The sequence below is a fragment of the Vanessa tameamea genome, chromosome 2, assembly GCF_037043105.1.
Source record: "Vanessa tameamea isolate UH-Manoa-2023 chromosome 2, ilVanTame1 primary haplotype, whole genome shotgun sequence".
Lineage (NCBI taxonomy): Eukaryota > Metazoa > Arthropoda > Insecta > Lepidoptera > Nymphalidae > Vanessa > Vanessa tameamea.
In genome coordinates this window covers 7688821-7703501 of record NC_087310.1, presented here as the reverse complement: position 1 = coordinate 7703501, position 14681 = coordinate 7688821, and the positions used below count along the sequence as shown (strand labels likewise).

At 34.1% G+C, this 14681-nt stretch overlaps 1 protein-coding gene across 1 annotated transcript; it reads right to left on the bottom strand.

Moving 5' to 3' along the window:
* Positions 1–440: 440 nt before the first annotated feature.
* Positions 441–14681, bottom strand: L(3)76bdm (lethal (3) 76BDm). The gene is made up of 19 exons (XM_064216979.1): positions 14380–14681; positions 14148–14309; positions 13773–14061; positions 13556–13700; positions 12785–12869; positions 12453–12535; positions 11977–12165; positions 11275–11375; positions 10097–10345; positions 9710–9992; positions 9278–9463; positions 5144–5429; positions 4784–5072; positions 4565–4697; positions 4257–4467; positions 3609–3826; positions 2664–3451; positions 1867–1981; positions 441–660 (listed from the first exon to the last, which is right to left on the bottom strand). Exons 1-19 carry the CDS (start codon positions 14525–14527, stop codon positions 523–525), a joined length of 4098 nt encoding a protein of 1365 aa, XP_064073049.1. The 5' UTR covers positions 14528–14681; the 3' UTR covers positions 441–522.

The window sequence follows — 14681 nt, the reverse complement described above, 5'->3', positions numbered from 1 at the left end:
ATGCCCATTAAGCAGAATTTCATCTGGCACAAACTGTTACCTCAAGTGCCTCACGTCGTTTTCCGTTATTAGTAACTTTTCTCTAAACAACAAATAAGTCAATGAGTGTATGTTGATTTTTTTAAATTGAGCCTATATTTTATATATAGATGTGCGTCATAAGAATGTAATAAAACTCATATATTTAATCTCGATCGTAAAATGTTTACGCATAGTAACCGGTTAGTATTGGAAATAATTTTATATTCTTAAAAAATATATTTTAAAAGGTTGTCCTTTTAAGGTGGACACAATATAATTGACGACCAATATTGTCTGTGCCATTTGACCAGGACGTATATATTAATTAAAATACAGTCATATACATAGAGAACATTATAAATATTATAAATACAAAATGATTGTCGTATTATTTAAAAAGTTGGAATAAGACACAGTACGTAGTTATAAGCTGTTTATTCCTGGATAAATTTAGTTTGTATCATGATTATTTTGATTTTATAATTATGACAGGTATCATATTTAGATTTGTTTGACGACTAATAAAGAAGTACTATTAGGAAAGTGTGTGGTGGCGCGGTCGTCGGCGCCACAAGCCGTTGTCACGGAGAAGGCGGAGCCCACGTGGTAGGTACCAGGCGCGGCGCATAAAGCACGGACCTTAAAACAATAACATTTATAACAATTTATTTAGAGTTAAGATATTCCAGTGGTGAGCAAAAATGCTATAATAAACTATCGTAATAATAGCTCATAAGGCTAGTAGGTGCCAAATGAGAACATGGGTAACAGTATAAATAATAGTGTTTACAAATTATTCAACCAAAACCAGATTTGAAACATGCAATTCAAATATTTTTTTTGCAATAAGTGTCTCCTTATACAAACAATTTCAGATTAAAATCAATAAATAACAATTTGGTACAACTACACAGGTCACCCATAATAGATACCGCATGTTAAGCATAAATTACGAGTTACATAGGAACCGACAAATGCAATATGATTTCCTATTTCAAGGTCACGTTTGATAATAAACTTGTAAAGATGGGACGATAATATTAAAAATCGATAGCGAAACTTTTTACAATTTTGCTTAGAATCGAAAATAGATGTTATTATTTATATAGTTATTACTAGCAGTGTTAAGTGTGAATATTTATAATGAGGTTGGAGAGATTCTTAAAGTTGCTAAAAGGAAGCAGGTGTTGAGAACATTTTTTTTTTACGTGGAACGGAACGGCACTGGAAATATTGACGAGTATTCTCATACTTGTTGTGTTCTCAAAATGTGAAGATACGACTAATACTGGTGTCTTGTTGGGGTTGAATTGGATCAAATTTACTCGGCATCAATCCGAGACTTTGGTTAGTAAAAACTTGATTTTCGATACAAGTTACCAGTTCTCGTTGAAGTGTTTCCGATTAATATTTGCTCGGCTAGTTTTTAAGGTGTCTGCGGTCATCTGCATAACACTGAATATTGATGATTTGCAACAAGACATTGATATGCTGAAGAAACAGAAAAGGTCCTATCTGCCAAAAAGCTAGTTGCATAATTTTCCGAGAAGCTTATAGGAAGGAAGCTTCGAAAGAAGCTCGTTGAACCACATGCGATAAAAAGCCTTTATGTCCGAACTGACTGCGCCTATCTTGGCGGTAGGTAGTTAAAAAGCCAGCCAGCTTTTTAATAAGACATTTTTTATTTAACTGCGTAATTAATCATAAATTAATCTATTGGTGGTGATTAGGGTACAAATATGTCATAAGCTTTTTTTTGGTATTAAAAAGCTTATGACATACATGAAAAATTCAATAAAATAAATATCCTTAATATATTAAGAATCTCTAATTTAAGATATATACCTGTACACGCCGGGACTCAAATTTCTCCAATGTGACATTCAAGCCCAAATATTTGGAGTCTGGATCTAAACCATTGTTTAGAGCACCAGTCCAACCTAATTCGCCAGACGACTCTCTAAAAATATATAAGAGTATTAGTGTTTACTTGTGTATCCATTGATTATAGAAGAGGACGACAATTTAATTTGATTATCAGTAAAAATGTTTATAGATTTGTATTTATTAATGGATGTATCCGACTGCATTAATTATTCTTTCCATGTCTCTACATTTCAATGAACAAAATAATATTGACAGGAATTGGAGCAGCGTGGTGGAATATGCTCCAAACCTTCTTCTCAAAGGCCTTAGCTCAGCAGTGAGAAATTTACAGGCTGTTAATGTAATGGAAATGTTTACGTTTTTTATTTTGATACAGATAATAATTATATTTGTTGTTAAACTGAACTTAAATTGCCTCCTAGTTTTGCCTTTTTTTAACTTAAAAATGGAAACTGTAACTTATCAAGATATGTATGATATTTAAAATATTTCTTGAAATTCTGTAAATTTTACAAACATTTTTTTTTTGTATCTGATATAGATTTTATAGCGTGGACCTATAAAACGCCTGCGACCGAGAACTTTAACATTAGCTACACTACCTTAACAAAATAATAATTATAATAATACACGCAAAATTTAGACAATACTGGTAATAAATAATAATATTATTTTTATATTCATTTAATCAAGAATAGTGTGAAAAAATTAGTTATTGACAAATTTAAATCAACCAAATTTAAACTCTTACATACCTATTTTGTTGTTTGGACATATCAATAAACACCGAAACCGGGACTCCATAGCAATTTACTATATTTATGGTTACTGGTATTATACATAATTTATTAGTAATAAAATTATGGTCGACGTAATTGGAATGTTCTAGTCTAAAAATAACAATATTATTTTTTTCTTTTACTTCGTTTGAATCGGACCGGCTTTCGATTCCATCAAGCTGAATTGTATTTAAAATATCCATGGTCATTTTTGCTCTTACATGGGAGATTGCTTTAGTGAAACAATCTAACCAAAGGCAATGTTGACCTATAGCTGTTCTTCCGGTTTTTTTGTTGTGCGCCTTCCACCTTAATATAAACATTGACTGTATAAGTCTAGTTTTTTTTTCAGAGCTTTGTATAGATTCAAAGCCATCGCTCAAAGATGATATTCCATCTGTCACAAATTTTGAGTAAGGAGGTTTATTAACGCCTATGCGACTTTCTGGAAGATGTTTAGCTATTTTGAGGCAAGAAAATTCTACCTGATCTTCACCTAACTTTTCAAAGATTCTCGCGCTTTTTAGTATTAGGTGTATTCTCTCACGAGAAATTAAGACATTGTCCGAATCCAGAGTCGTAATAAGGTCTGTTAGCCTCCATTGTCTGCTCAAAAGTGACGCCTCTAATATTTCTACAGTAATATCGTCTTCCTTTTCGTTACATATATTTTTGACTTCGACAGATAAGTGCATATTCTCACAAACTCTGGTATCGGTAACACTCAAGCCTCTTCTCGGCGTAGCTAAAATTTCAACGGTTTCCTAGAAACAAAAATAAATTAACAAAAATTAAAGAATTAAAAATGAGTAATTAATCAGAAACGCAGTAGACTCAAGTTAAGTTAACTTACATGTCCTGTTACATAATACGTAAATAGGAATAATTACAAAGCACGATAGTATATCACCGGACACTCACGGCCGGGTCGAAGCGGAACACGTGGCGGAGCAGGCGATGCGGGCGCGCGCGCTGCCCCGTCTCGTAGTACGCCAGCAGCAGCAGGCGCGAGGCGCGCGCGTGCGGCCGCAGCAGCAGCGCGGCGCGGACGGGCGCGGCGGGCGCCAGGCGCGGCGCCACCTGCCACGTGCGCCGCGCCGCCGCCCGCGCCCGCGCCGCCGACCGCGCCGCGCGCTCGTCTGCGGGAGAGGCGAAGGCACGCATTGACTTGTACTTAATTATTAATGAAGGCGAAACATTCAAGTGGCAGAGTTAATTATAAAATATATTCCTAACTGTACCAACTTCTATAGGCTACAATAGTAGAAGCAGAGTGTTTTCTAACATTACGAAAAACAACAATATCTGAACAATAGCTAAATAAAATTATATAAGTATTGGGTAGAAACTTCAAAGTAATTTTAAATAAATGATATACCGTAATCGGCAAATTTAAAAGGGACAGTAATGTAAACCGAAAGTACTATTTACGATACCGTGAAATATGTTCAACCAGAAAGTTCGTTATTTCAAAACCTTGTACGGAAATCGTCATATTTTTATGGCGAACAAATTCAATCTGAAACAATAAATATGCTGTATAACGTTTCATCAAAATAAAACTCTTACCTGAAAAATTAGGCGGTTCTCGATATTTTTCTTCATAAAGCGCTTTGAAACTATCCTCATCCGCATCCGTGCTTAATATACTCATGCAGTCTGGATGAGAGACTGCTACATATAAGTTTTTCATCTCAACTGGACCAACGTTTCGAAATTCAAGGTCTATTGTTATTATTTCTCCACTTATAACATCTGGGTTAAATTCTGACAGTGTCATCTGAAAAGTATTTATTTTATTCCATAATTAGTATAGTCGGAAAACGGAGATAAAGACAGAAACAAAAAGCGAGTTTATTTTATACTATATGGATTACCTGCAAACAAGGAGTCTCTGGAATAACCGTTATATGCAATAGTTTGTCTGAGCCATTTGTGTCACCTTGTAAATCCAATTTACCAAAAATTGAGACACCATTTTCACTGTCTTTATTTTCACCATTTATAAGCCTGTAAATAATAAATAATATTTTTTAAAATTGTAATTGTAAAATTGTATATAACATCTTGTTCATTGTTCATGTAGAAGATCTTACTTAAAGGCGACACCATGAATCGATAATTGCCCTATTTTCAAGGGAGTGATCGTAAAGTTTATCGATTTCTTGCAATCCCCTTCCAACAAGAACGATTTGATTCGCTGTACCCGAATTACGTTGCTCTCGAACGTTCGTCCCGCGGCCAACGACGGCTCATTGTCTAAGACTTCCTCTTGCGGCATCTCCAATCCGTCGCTAGGGGTGAACCGCCATAGCAATTCGATTTCTTTCAGTAGTAAAGAAACCTTTAGCGGATTATGTAGCGTAATTGATATCTGCATCGGTTCTGAAAACAAAAAAATATTGTTTGGGAATGTATAAAACCGCCGGGCTAACACTACATCGGCGAGCTCGCACCTCCTTGCGACACGATGGGCTCTCCGTCGGTGCGCTGCGTGTACACGTCGGTCGTGGGGCGGAAGATCATGGGCGGCGCACCGAGCGCCACGTGCAGCAGCGTCTCCTCTAGGCGCGCCCACAGCGGCGCGTCGAGCGGCGCGGCGGGCGCGGCGGCGGGCGCGCGGCCGGGCGCGGACAGCGGCGCGGGCCCCACGCACTGCACGCGCGTGCGCTCCGCCACCAGCAGCGGCACGGGCGGCACGGCCAGGCGGGACCCGAACTCCTCGGACGTCTCTACCCATTGCTGAAAATCGCACTTATTTCGTTTCGCTCGGTGCGGTTAGTCCGGCTTTCGACTTGGTAGATAGGTTGACGAAAAATAATAAACTGTGTAAAAATACTCATGGATGCGAGCTTCGTGCGACGTCCTCTTTTCTTTTAGATCGATCGTATACGAATGTAGCTTCGATTGTTCTTCCGTTATTAGATTTATTATTCGGCCGGAAATTATGCGATGTTAACATATTCTGTGTTCGACATTTTCGTATAATATCTTTGTAAAACTTTAACACGATTCTAAAAGTAATTATATAAATATACGAGGCGACCCAAAACGATAACAATTGTAAAGGTTATATTAATAACTAGCTGTGCCCGCGACTTCGTTCGCGTAGTTGTCGGAAACACTATCATGATTATCGTTTGATTGCTCACGTTGGTTTTTGTTATTATAATCGACAATAAGATTTAATAATATGTTTTACAGTACTTCAGCGTAGATTATATTTTTAGTTTTATTTTCTTGTGGTAGAAGAACATACTGATTTTGCCCGCAACCCGATCTTGACAACGCGACATATAGTTGGCCGTGTGAAAAGCAGTCTTGACGTAAATCGATTCCTACGTGTTTAAATGTTTGGCCCTGTGATTTATTAATGGTTACGGCAAAAGATAACTTAATGGGAAATTGAATTCTTTTAAAATTAAAAGGTAAATCATTTGGAATCATTGGGATGCGAGGTATAAGCACTGTTTGACCAACTGCCGGATCAGTCAAAACTGTTGCAACGATCACGTTATTGCGAAGGAATTTTACTTGAAGGCGGGTCCCGTTACATAAATTTGGTGGTTTAAGATTTCTGAGTAAAATTATCGCAGCACCTATTTTTAACTTCAGGGAATGTGGTGGAAGGCCGCTCGGGTTTAAAGAATTGAGAAACTCTTGTGGGTAATGGACAGCATCTTCTTGATCCATTACATTATCAATAGATGTGTAGGTAGTTATATCGCCTGGAAGTTTGGTTAAAATTAGGTCGTTAATTTCGTCAACGCTACTATTTCTCGCCGCCAATATTGCCCTTTGACACATCCATTGGTAATCTTTATTTTCTATTTCGACGATATTAGGGTAAACTTTTGATATTAAATCCTCTATGCTAGTCACTTTTTCTCCTAAATCGCGATCAATTTCAATTTTATTTTCAGAATGAGGTACTTTTCCATCTCCTATTAAAAGTAACTTTGAAGGAAAATTTGTACTTCCTCCTCCCAAATGTGCTCTCATATTCGTAGATAGTTTTAAGGTATGCACAAATTTCCATAACGGTGAACTTTTAAGGCAAGACCTTACAATGTCTGCTCTAGGTCCTCTTAAAATTACCGGTAAAGTTTGTCTAAATAAATTACCAACATCTGTGTTTTTATTGCTTATTGTTATACGGTCAATTATGACAACCCTTTTCTTAAACATAAAAGAAATATTGTACAATAGTGTACGATTGCGAATATTTTTTTTGTTAACAATTCGATGCAGGTGTATCGGCATCTGGATGTAAGACAAAAGAAAAAGTCAATTGTAAATAAATAAATCACAAACAAAATTCATACTCTGCCAAAACAAACAAAACGTTCAACAGGAAATGTAATAGTAAATCTGAATGACTTTTATTTGTCTTGGATTAGGAGAAAAGTTCATGAATTGTAATACCTGACGGTAGACATGTTTGCTTAAACACTCAATTTTGATTCCAATTTTCTGTCATTATATAGGAACACTATGTACGTATAGGGTTTAAAAAAATATCAAGAAGAAGTGTATTTATCGATAGACCAGATTTACAAATTTGGAGTATATCATATATTTACAAACCTACCTTGGCTGACACCGCCTCCAAAAATAACAATAATTTTAACTATAATATATTATCGTAATAACTTTGCTGACTTTTAAATAGTCTAAATATTTTTAATTTCATTTTACATAGTATAAATCTAAAAAATATTCTGATCATTGTTTGTTATTCATAGGTTTGTGTTAAGTTAGATTTAAAGTGGGTAGGTACATACTTATCTCCTTGCGTGGAAACACAGAATGTACCTACATATTGGTAAGTAGAATAAGTTACTTGATTATTAAGTTGTAGAATAATAAGCAATTATTTTTTACTTTTTAGAGCATATTACTTTTTTTCTCTTTTGAAGTCGGTTTTTTTTTTGTCAAAATTTTTGTTTCTAAAAGATTCGGCCGAGTATCGCTAACGTGCTCCTTAGAATTGTTCCGTTCCCTTCCGTACCGTTACTTTGTCAAGGATCCTATGCTCAGAACCTTACCAAACTTTCACCATAGTACCCTTGAAGTATATCCTTTATAATAAAAAAAGAATCATTAAAATTGGTTGGCACAATTTTGAGTTATTCACCTATTTATCGCGCACATACATAATGCACATTTAAGACTTATATCGTTTTCATAGGGATACCATCATCGTAACAGGATAAAATTAAAATGGGGCCCCACGGGAAGCACTACCTTTCAAACAAAAAAAAATTATCAAAATCCAGTGAAAAGTTATGAGGTAACAAACATATAAAAAAAAAAAAATACAGACGAATTGATAACCTCCTCCTTTTTGAAGACGGTTGAAAACAAATAATATTAACTTAAACGTAATAAGATAAACAAACCGAACAATAAGAAATTTAGATTGTTTCTCCTTTGGTGTTATTATTTCATAAGGTGATTATAGTACAACCGTGTTGAATATGCTTGAACGTAATAGAAATTACTTGAAATATTGAACCACTAATTTATTTGTGTAGTCATTTTAAACGATATTCACCTATTTGCTTATTTGTTTATTATATAATTTATTTTCTCAGTGATGATTAATCTGCATCGGTGAAAGTATCGCTCGCCATTTTGAACTTTTTTACGTGTGTAATATAATTTTTATACCTTATTTATACCGTGAAACGTTTGAATTGTTTACTTGGAAAGTACGAAGGAATGTTCATAGAAAATTTATCTAAATCGTAAGTTAAAACTACAGCAGATTATGATTTAAATGTAATCGATTTTAAACGATAAAAAATAATGAGCAAATAAGCTGATAACAAAACCTAATTTTGATAAATAATTTAACTATTAAGAATGTTAATTTTTTTAAGTCGTTATGTGCATTGCTACTTCGCAGAACTACACCGCGGGTGAGAGTGGCGAGCGCGGCGGCGGGGCTGACCCGCCTCCCCCTCATCCGCCGCCGCGCCCCGCCTGCTAGCACACTCTTAACAAATAGACATATAGTGTCACGGACTTTTTTTTATTATTAAAAGAGCAATATATCTTTTATACACATTTTTTGAGTAACTTAAAACGTTTATGCTGCGCACGCATCGAAAGTCCATAAATGTGAATAATTTTCCCCGTTTTTGCAACATTTCTCACTGTCGCTGCGCTCCTATTGGTCGCAGCGTAATGTTATATAGCCTAAAGCCTTCCTCTATAAATGGACTATTCAACAAAAAAAGAATTTTTCAAATCGGACCAGTAGTTCCTGATATTAGCGCGTTTAAACAAACAAACAAACAAACAAACTCTTCCGCTTTATATATTAGTATAGATATAAATGTGTGTACATATTTTTTGTTAATTTTTTTCATAATTATATAGTTATGCGTCCTTACAGAAAACGAAAAAGTACGCAATGAACAACTTCGAAACATGGTAATTGTAAGTATGCGAAATGTATATTTAAAAAAAATTATTATTATGTGATTTATTAATACTGTTTAACCGGAACGCGGAATGTGCGAATGACAAACACGAGGCCGATGCCGTTAAAAACAAAATATATATATATGCCCTCGGCTAACCTGATGCGCGAGCATGAACTCCCGCAGGAAGGCGTCCTGCTGCGCGCGCGGCTGCGGCGAGTCTGGCGCGAGCGGCGCGGCGAGCCACGCGGCGGCGTCGCGCGACGCGCGCAGCGCGCCCGCCAGCCGGCCCAGCGCGAACTGCACGTGGTCCGTCGACAGGCGCCAGCCGCTGCCCGCGTACACCTGGAGTGAGATGGCCTCGTGAAGCATTGTCCGAGCTACAGATACGTTACGAGGAAGTATACGTTTTAGGTATCGAATGTAGAATAAAAATACCGATTATACTAAAATGTGTGTTAGATTTGTATTCATTTGATTATCTACTTCTCATTAAAGCCTGAATTTGCGAAACATACTTATAATATATTTGTCATATTAGAATGAGGGAAAATCATGCAAGTATTTATTTATTTATACCCGACTAATTACCTGATAAGCTTGTTTGTAACATCTGTATGCGTGTTTTTTCTGGCCGGCCTTTGAGAATCGATGACCAGCGAGTACCATATGGAAAGCGTATTTCCTCGACATTATCTTATTACTCGGTCCTTTGAGGAAACACAAGGCCGCCTGTTCTAGAAGCATAGCGCTACGCAAATCACTATCCTCTGAAGTCATACGTATGAGTTGCTTCGCAGCTTCGCCGAAAAACCCGGCGTTGATTAAACATGGAACGGATAGTAATGTGGCTCTTACGGCGTATTGCACCATTCTAAAAATTAAGAATACACCAGATTTTTTTTTTTATAATAAGAAATACTATGTAACCAAGATTTTTGTAATTATTTTTTATTAATACATGTAAAATATTTTCACCTGCATGTGTTAAGATATGTGACAATACTCTCCTCCATATAACCTAAAGTTTTGCGATTTGCTTCGCCTGCCATAAAGGCGCTAATTGCCGCCATTTCTAGAGCACCTGCATAGCAAAGCCACGCACTGTCGGCATAAAACTCTCTTTTTGCCGTATGATACGCGTCGAACGCTCGTTGCCATTGGCCACAAAGAAACCAAAGATCACCAAGGCGTCGTAGCTGCAGTTCAGGGCAATCAGTGGAATATCTATAAACATACACTGTTATTGATTTTAGATAAGCATCAAGGGCACACAAGAATAATAAATCATATATAGGTATATTTTTAATGCCAGTAGGCACTTTTATTTAACATTTGAGAGTTTAGGGAAATTCCACATTTTCAGGTTAGCCTTCATCTGAGATGTATAACCTGATATACTCTGGAACATTATCATACTTTCAGAGTAGTTTTTAAAAGAGTCCCTCGCTTGTGGAGGGGGCAATTTCTTCGCTTAATAGTACGCATACCACTACTTATAAGTTAGAAAAATATGCAGCCCTTAGACTTATAGGTCTTAGGGGCCATTCATTTATTACGTAAGACTATTTTCGCTTGTTTTGACCCCCTCCCCCCTATTATAAGAAAAAATAAGAATATGCCGACCCTGTTTAATATTTATTAAGAATCTAAAGGAAAAAATCAATACACGATTGGTTTATTTTAATGTTTATATTTCAAAGAATCAATTTTTTGAAATATTTATTCCTAATTTCAAAGGTACTAATAATCGTTATTTTTTGGCCCGCCCGGTGCCATGGAAATGGAAATATCGTTTTATACCTATACGCATCCGAGCGAACCTCGACAATCGAACCTTTTTCAAATAATTTTAACTTTGCGCATTATTTTGATCTTACATAAGAACTATCGAGACTCCTTCCCACCTCCTTGTAAGAAAACATAAGACATGGTCGAGCCCCTCCCCCCTAAATCGTCTTACGTAATAAATGAATGGCCCCTTATCGCTAGTACATTCTAGAACACTATAGGCTTCATTTAGGATTGGTGGTGTACATACCAATACATAAATAAATGTTTGATTTGATGATTTTTATAAAATTATAAACACCTGAAAAAGAACTGACCCATGATTTTGAATCATAATAAAAAAATCATACAAATTGTATACATACATAACAGCATTGTTAATGGCCGTGTTGCCTGCTTTCCCAGTAGTGAACCACCTCTTTGTGGCTGAGAGCAGAGATCTACTCACACCTTTTTTATTAGCAACCTAAAATACCACATTGTTAGCATTACAATTTCATAATTTCACTTTTCTTAATATTTAACTAACAAGTTATTTTTAATAAAAGTACATACATATTGAATTACTTTTGTTAGTATTAGTAAATCTAATAGTGGTAATGAATTCATAACCAGTATCACCCTATTTAGCTGTTTTGTACACATTTGGTATTTGGTAACATATAAACTAGTGTTTTAATTATATTCCTGTTTTATAGATTTCAAGTACAAAACTTGTTTCATAAAAATAGTTGTTGTTATATTATTTAATTTATAACAGAAAGGCTGAAGTGCAAATTATGGTAAGTTATCATGTCTCATAGCTGCCATGTTCCTATAACTGCCGAATTCAGAACTTAATATGTCATGTTGCTTGTGCTCTCTTTGACTGGAACATGACGTTACAATGTTTCCTCTAAATTAAACAATTACTAATGTTTCCTCCTAGTAAACTTTCAAAACTATTTCAATATTCATTTACTGTCCAATTTATTGACAATAATATAATTTAACATTTAATATATATATGTGTAAATGATTATATTTTATATCAATTAATATATGTCTAAATTAAAAGTTGTACTTACCACTTCAGTTAATTGGGCTATTTGCTTTTCTAAATGTGGAATTAAAGCCTTTGCTGAATACTCTTGCAAAAAGCTTTTTATAGATTCTATATCATTGTCATTTAATGCTGCACCGTGAATTTCAGTTAAACTCTCTAATGGTTTTCCAGTTACATTAACACTTTCAGAACTTCCAGAAAATGAACAAGGCTGAAAAATCATGTTTAAATGACATTTACTAAATGTTTTGTTATGATTATTTCGTTTAAAGTCTTGCTTATTTACAAGTTCTTCACAAAGACAGAGTTCTCAGGTATAGACCCTAGTCATGGATAGCCTTCTGGTATACTGTCAAAAAGTATATACTAATTGAATAAAGTAACATTTAGCCTTAGTAAAATAAAAATAAATATATTTTTATGATTTGACATATTCCTAACTTAAACTTTTAAAAATTTCATACATTGATCCCTAATACTATAGAGAGGAACCTGTACCTGTAAACTATTTGCATTATCATAGACATCATTGTCAGTAGTGAGGGGATGAATGCCTTCTGTATTAGTGCTCTGTCTTTCTTCTGCAATAAAAATAAACAATAATTAAAATTTGAAGGTTAATCATTCTCCAATAAAAAACTAAGTTTTAGGTAAAGTGTCAAATTTAAAGTTTAAAATAAAAAAATAATATATGTACATATATAACTTTCAACACCATAAATGTTATAGAGAAATTTCTCATTAATGGTTTTTATTATTACATAGAATATGAATTATAGCATGTTGGTATTTCTTAAATATAACATTTGTCATTTGTTTTTATTCATTACCTGGAGTTGAGATATTGACAGGCTGAATTGATGCTTGGGACTCAACAGGTGTCATTGATTGACCTGATACCGATAAGGAGTCACTCTGCAATATTAAATAGAAATTAAGTATATTATAGCATGCCATTTTATGGAGGATGTATAAAATACCATAATATAATATTTGAAAACCATATAAGATGAGTCAAGAAATAAACACACTGTTTAAAAAAAAGTACATTTCTCTTTAATTGTAGAAAACAAGAATAAATGACTGTACTGTAATTCTTTATAATTTAATCTTAATTGCTTAAATGCATAATTTTAAACACACACTGGTTTCTTAAGACTGAATTGAATTGCATTCAGTTTTACAAAATAAAATTCTAATTTCAGACTTTTAGTATCTTTATATGATTACATGCTTTAAGAAAATGGGCATAAAAACATAATTTAAGTAAATACCCAAAGTTAAATAACACCTATTTTTTAACAAATCAAATAATCATTGTATAATTGCTATTATTGTTTGGTACTATTTCATATCTTTGCATATATTTGAATAAAACACAATAGAAGCTTCAGGCTCAATTCAATATGTGGTATTATAATGATAATGATGATTTTACTAATGAACAATAAGAAAGAAAATATATTATAATTATGGTTGTTTTTTTTGTTACTTTTACCTATTGTTATTTATTTCAACAATGAATTGTGCCTTTAAAACTTAAAAGATACATTAAATACAGTTTAGGAATAACAAAAATTAAAATTATACAATTGCTTTACCATAACATCTGAAGGTCTTTTGAGGTAATTACTCCAATAATCACTTGATAGTTTTGAATCTACAGAATTTTTAGAGTTTATTGACAACATAAAGCAGTTTGCAGCCCCAAATGTTTGCTTTAATGTTTCAAATGTCTTATCAGCTCTGAAATTTACTATGTGTTATTTATCATCAAAATATATTTCATTTTACATTATGTTATTATATTACTGTTACCTCTCTTTAGGAACAGAAGAGACATCATGTAAAAGAAGATATGACTTAAGAACTGAGTTATTAAACCATTTAGGCAATTTAGGTGGAGCAACATTCTGTAAATTCGCATATTGTTGATTTAAGGAATTGTATGTGTCAATTGTATTATCATCGAGAGTAGTTGCCACAATAATACAACCCAGATAATGATTAGTAAATTCATGGTCAGAGGGAAACTGTACTTCTAGATAAGTCTCTCTCCAAGCATCAAACCAAGGTGTTGCATGGGGTATATCAAAATGATGTCCATCTGTAAAGATAGTGATGGATAAATTAATTCAAATTATACTTCATAAAACTAGTTTTGTTGATGATAGTATAATAAATTCTTCATACCAATATTAAGGGGAACTGTTTTGTCATCATAGTTGTGTAAGACTGCATTGTTCAGTTGTCTTCTGGCTTCAGTCGGCTGAAGCGGTTTCCAATTCACATCTCTTATTATAAGATTAAAATTTTTAATAGTACAAACACTTCCACCTGGTTCCCTAAATTGCCCTAAAAAGGAAACATTATTTTTTAAATTAAACTCGTCATTCTCATAATAATGGTTAATTTTGAATTATACCTTCCCAGTCCATCAATGTAAATGGTTGTAATAGCTCTGGAAGTGTCAAATTATTTTTGGAAACAATATTTTCTACTTTTTGGCTACATAATGTTGCAATTAAAGGAGAAAATGAGCTTTGAATAAATTCTTGAGCTGTTTTAGTCATCTTTATAATTTTCACTTTGTTTCAATGTTCGCAACACATAATAATTAACATATTTTTAGGATGAAACAGTGGATATAATTATTTTCACAATAATAATAATTAAATAGCTTCTTAATCTATCTAATGTTAATTTGTAAATGAATGCACTAATAAT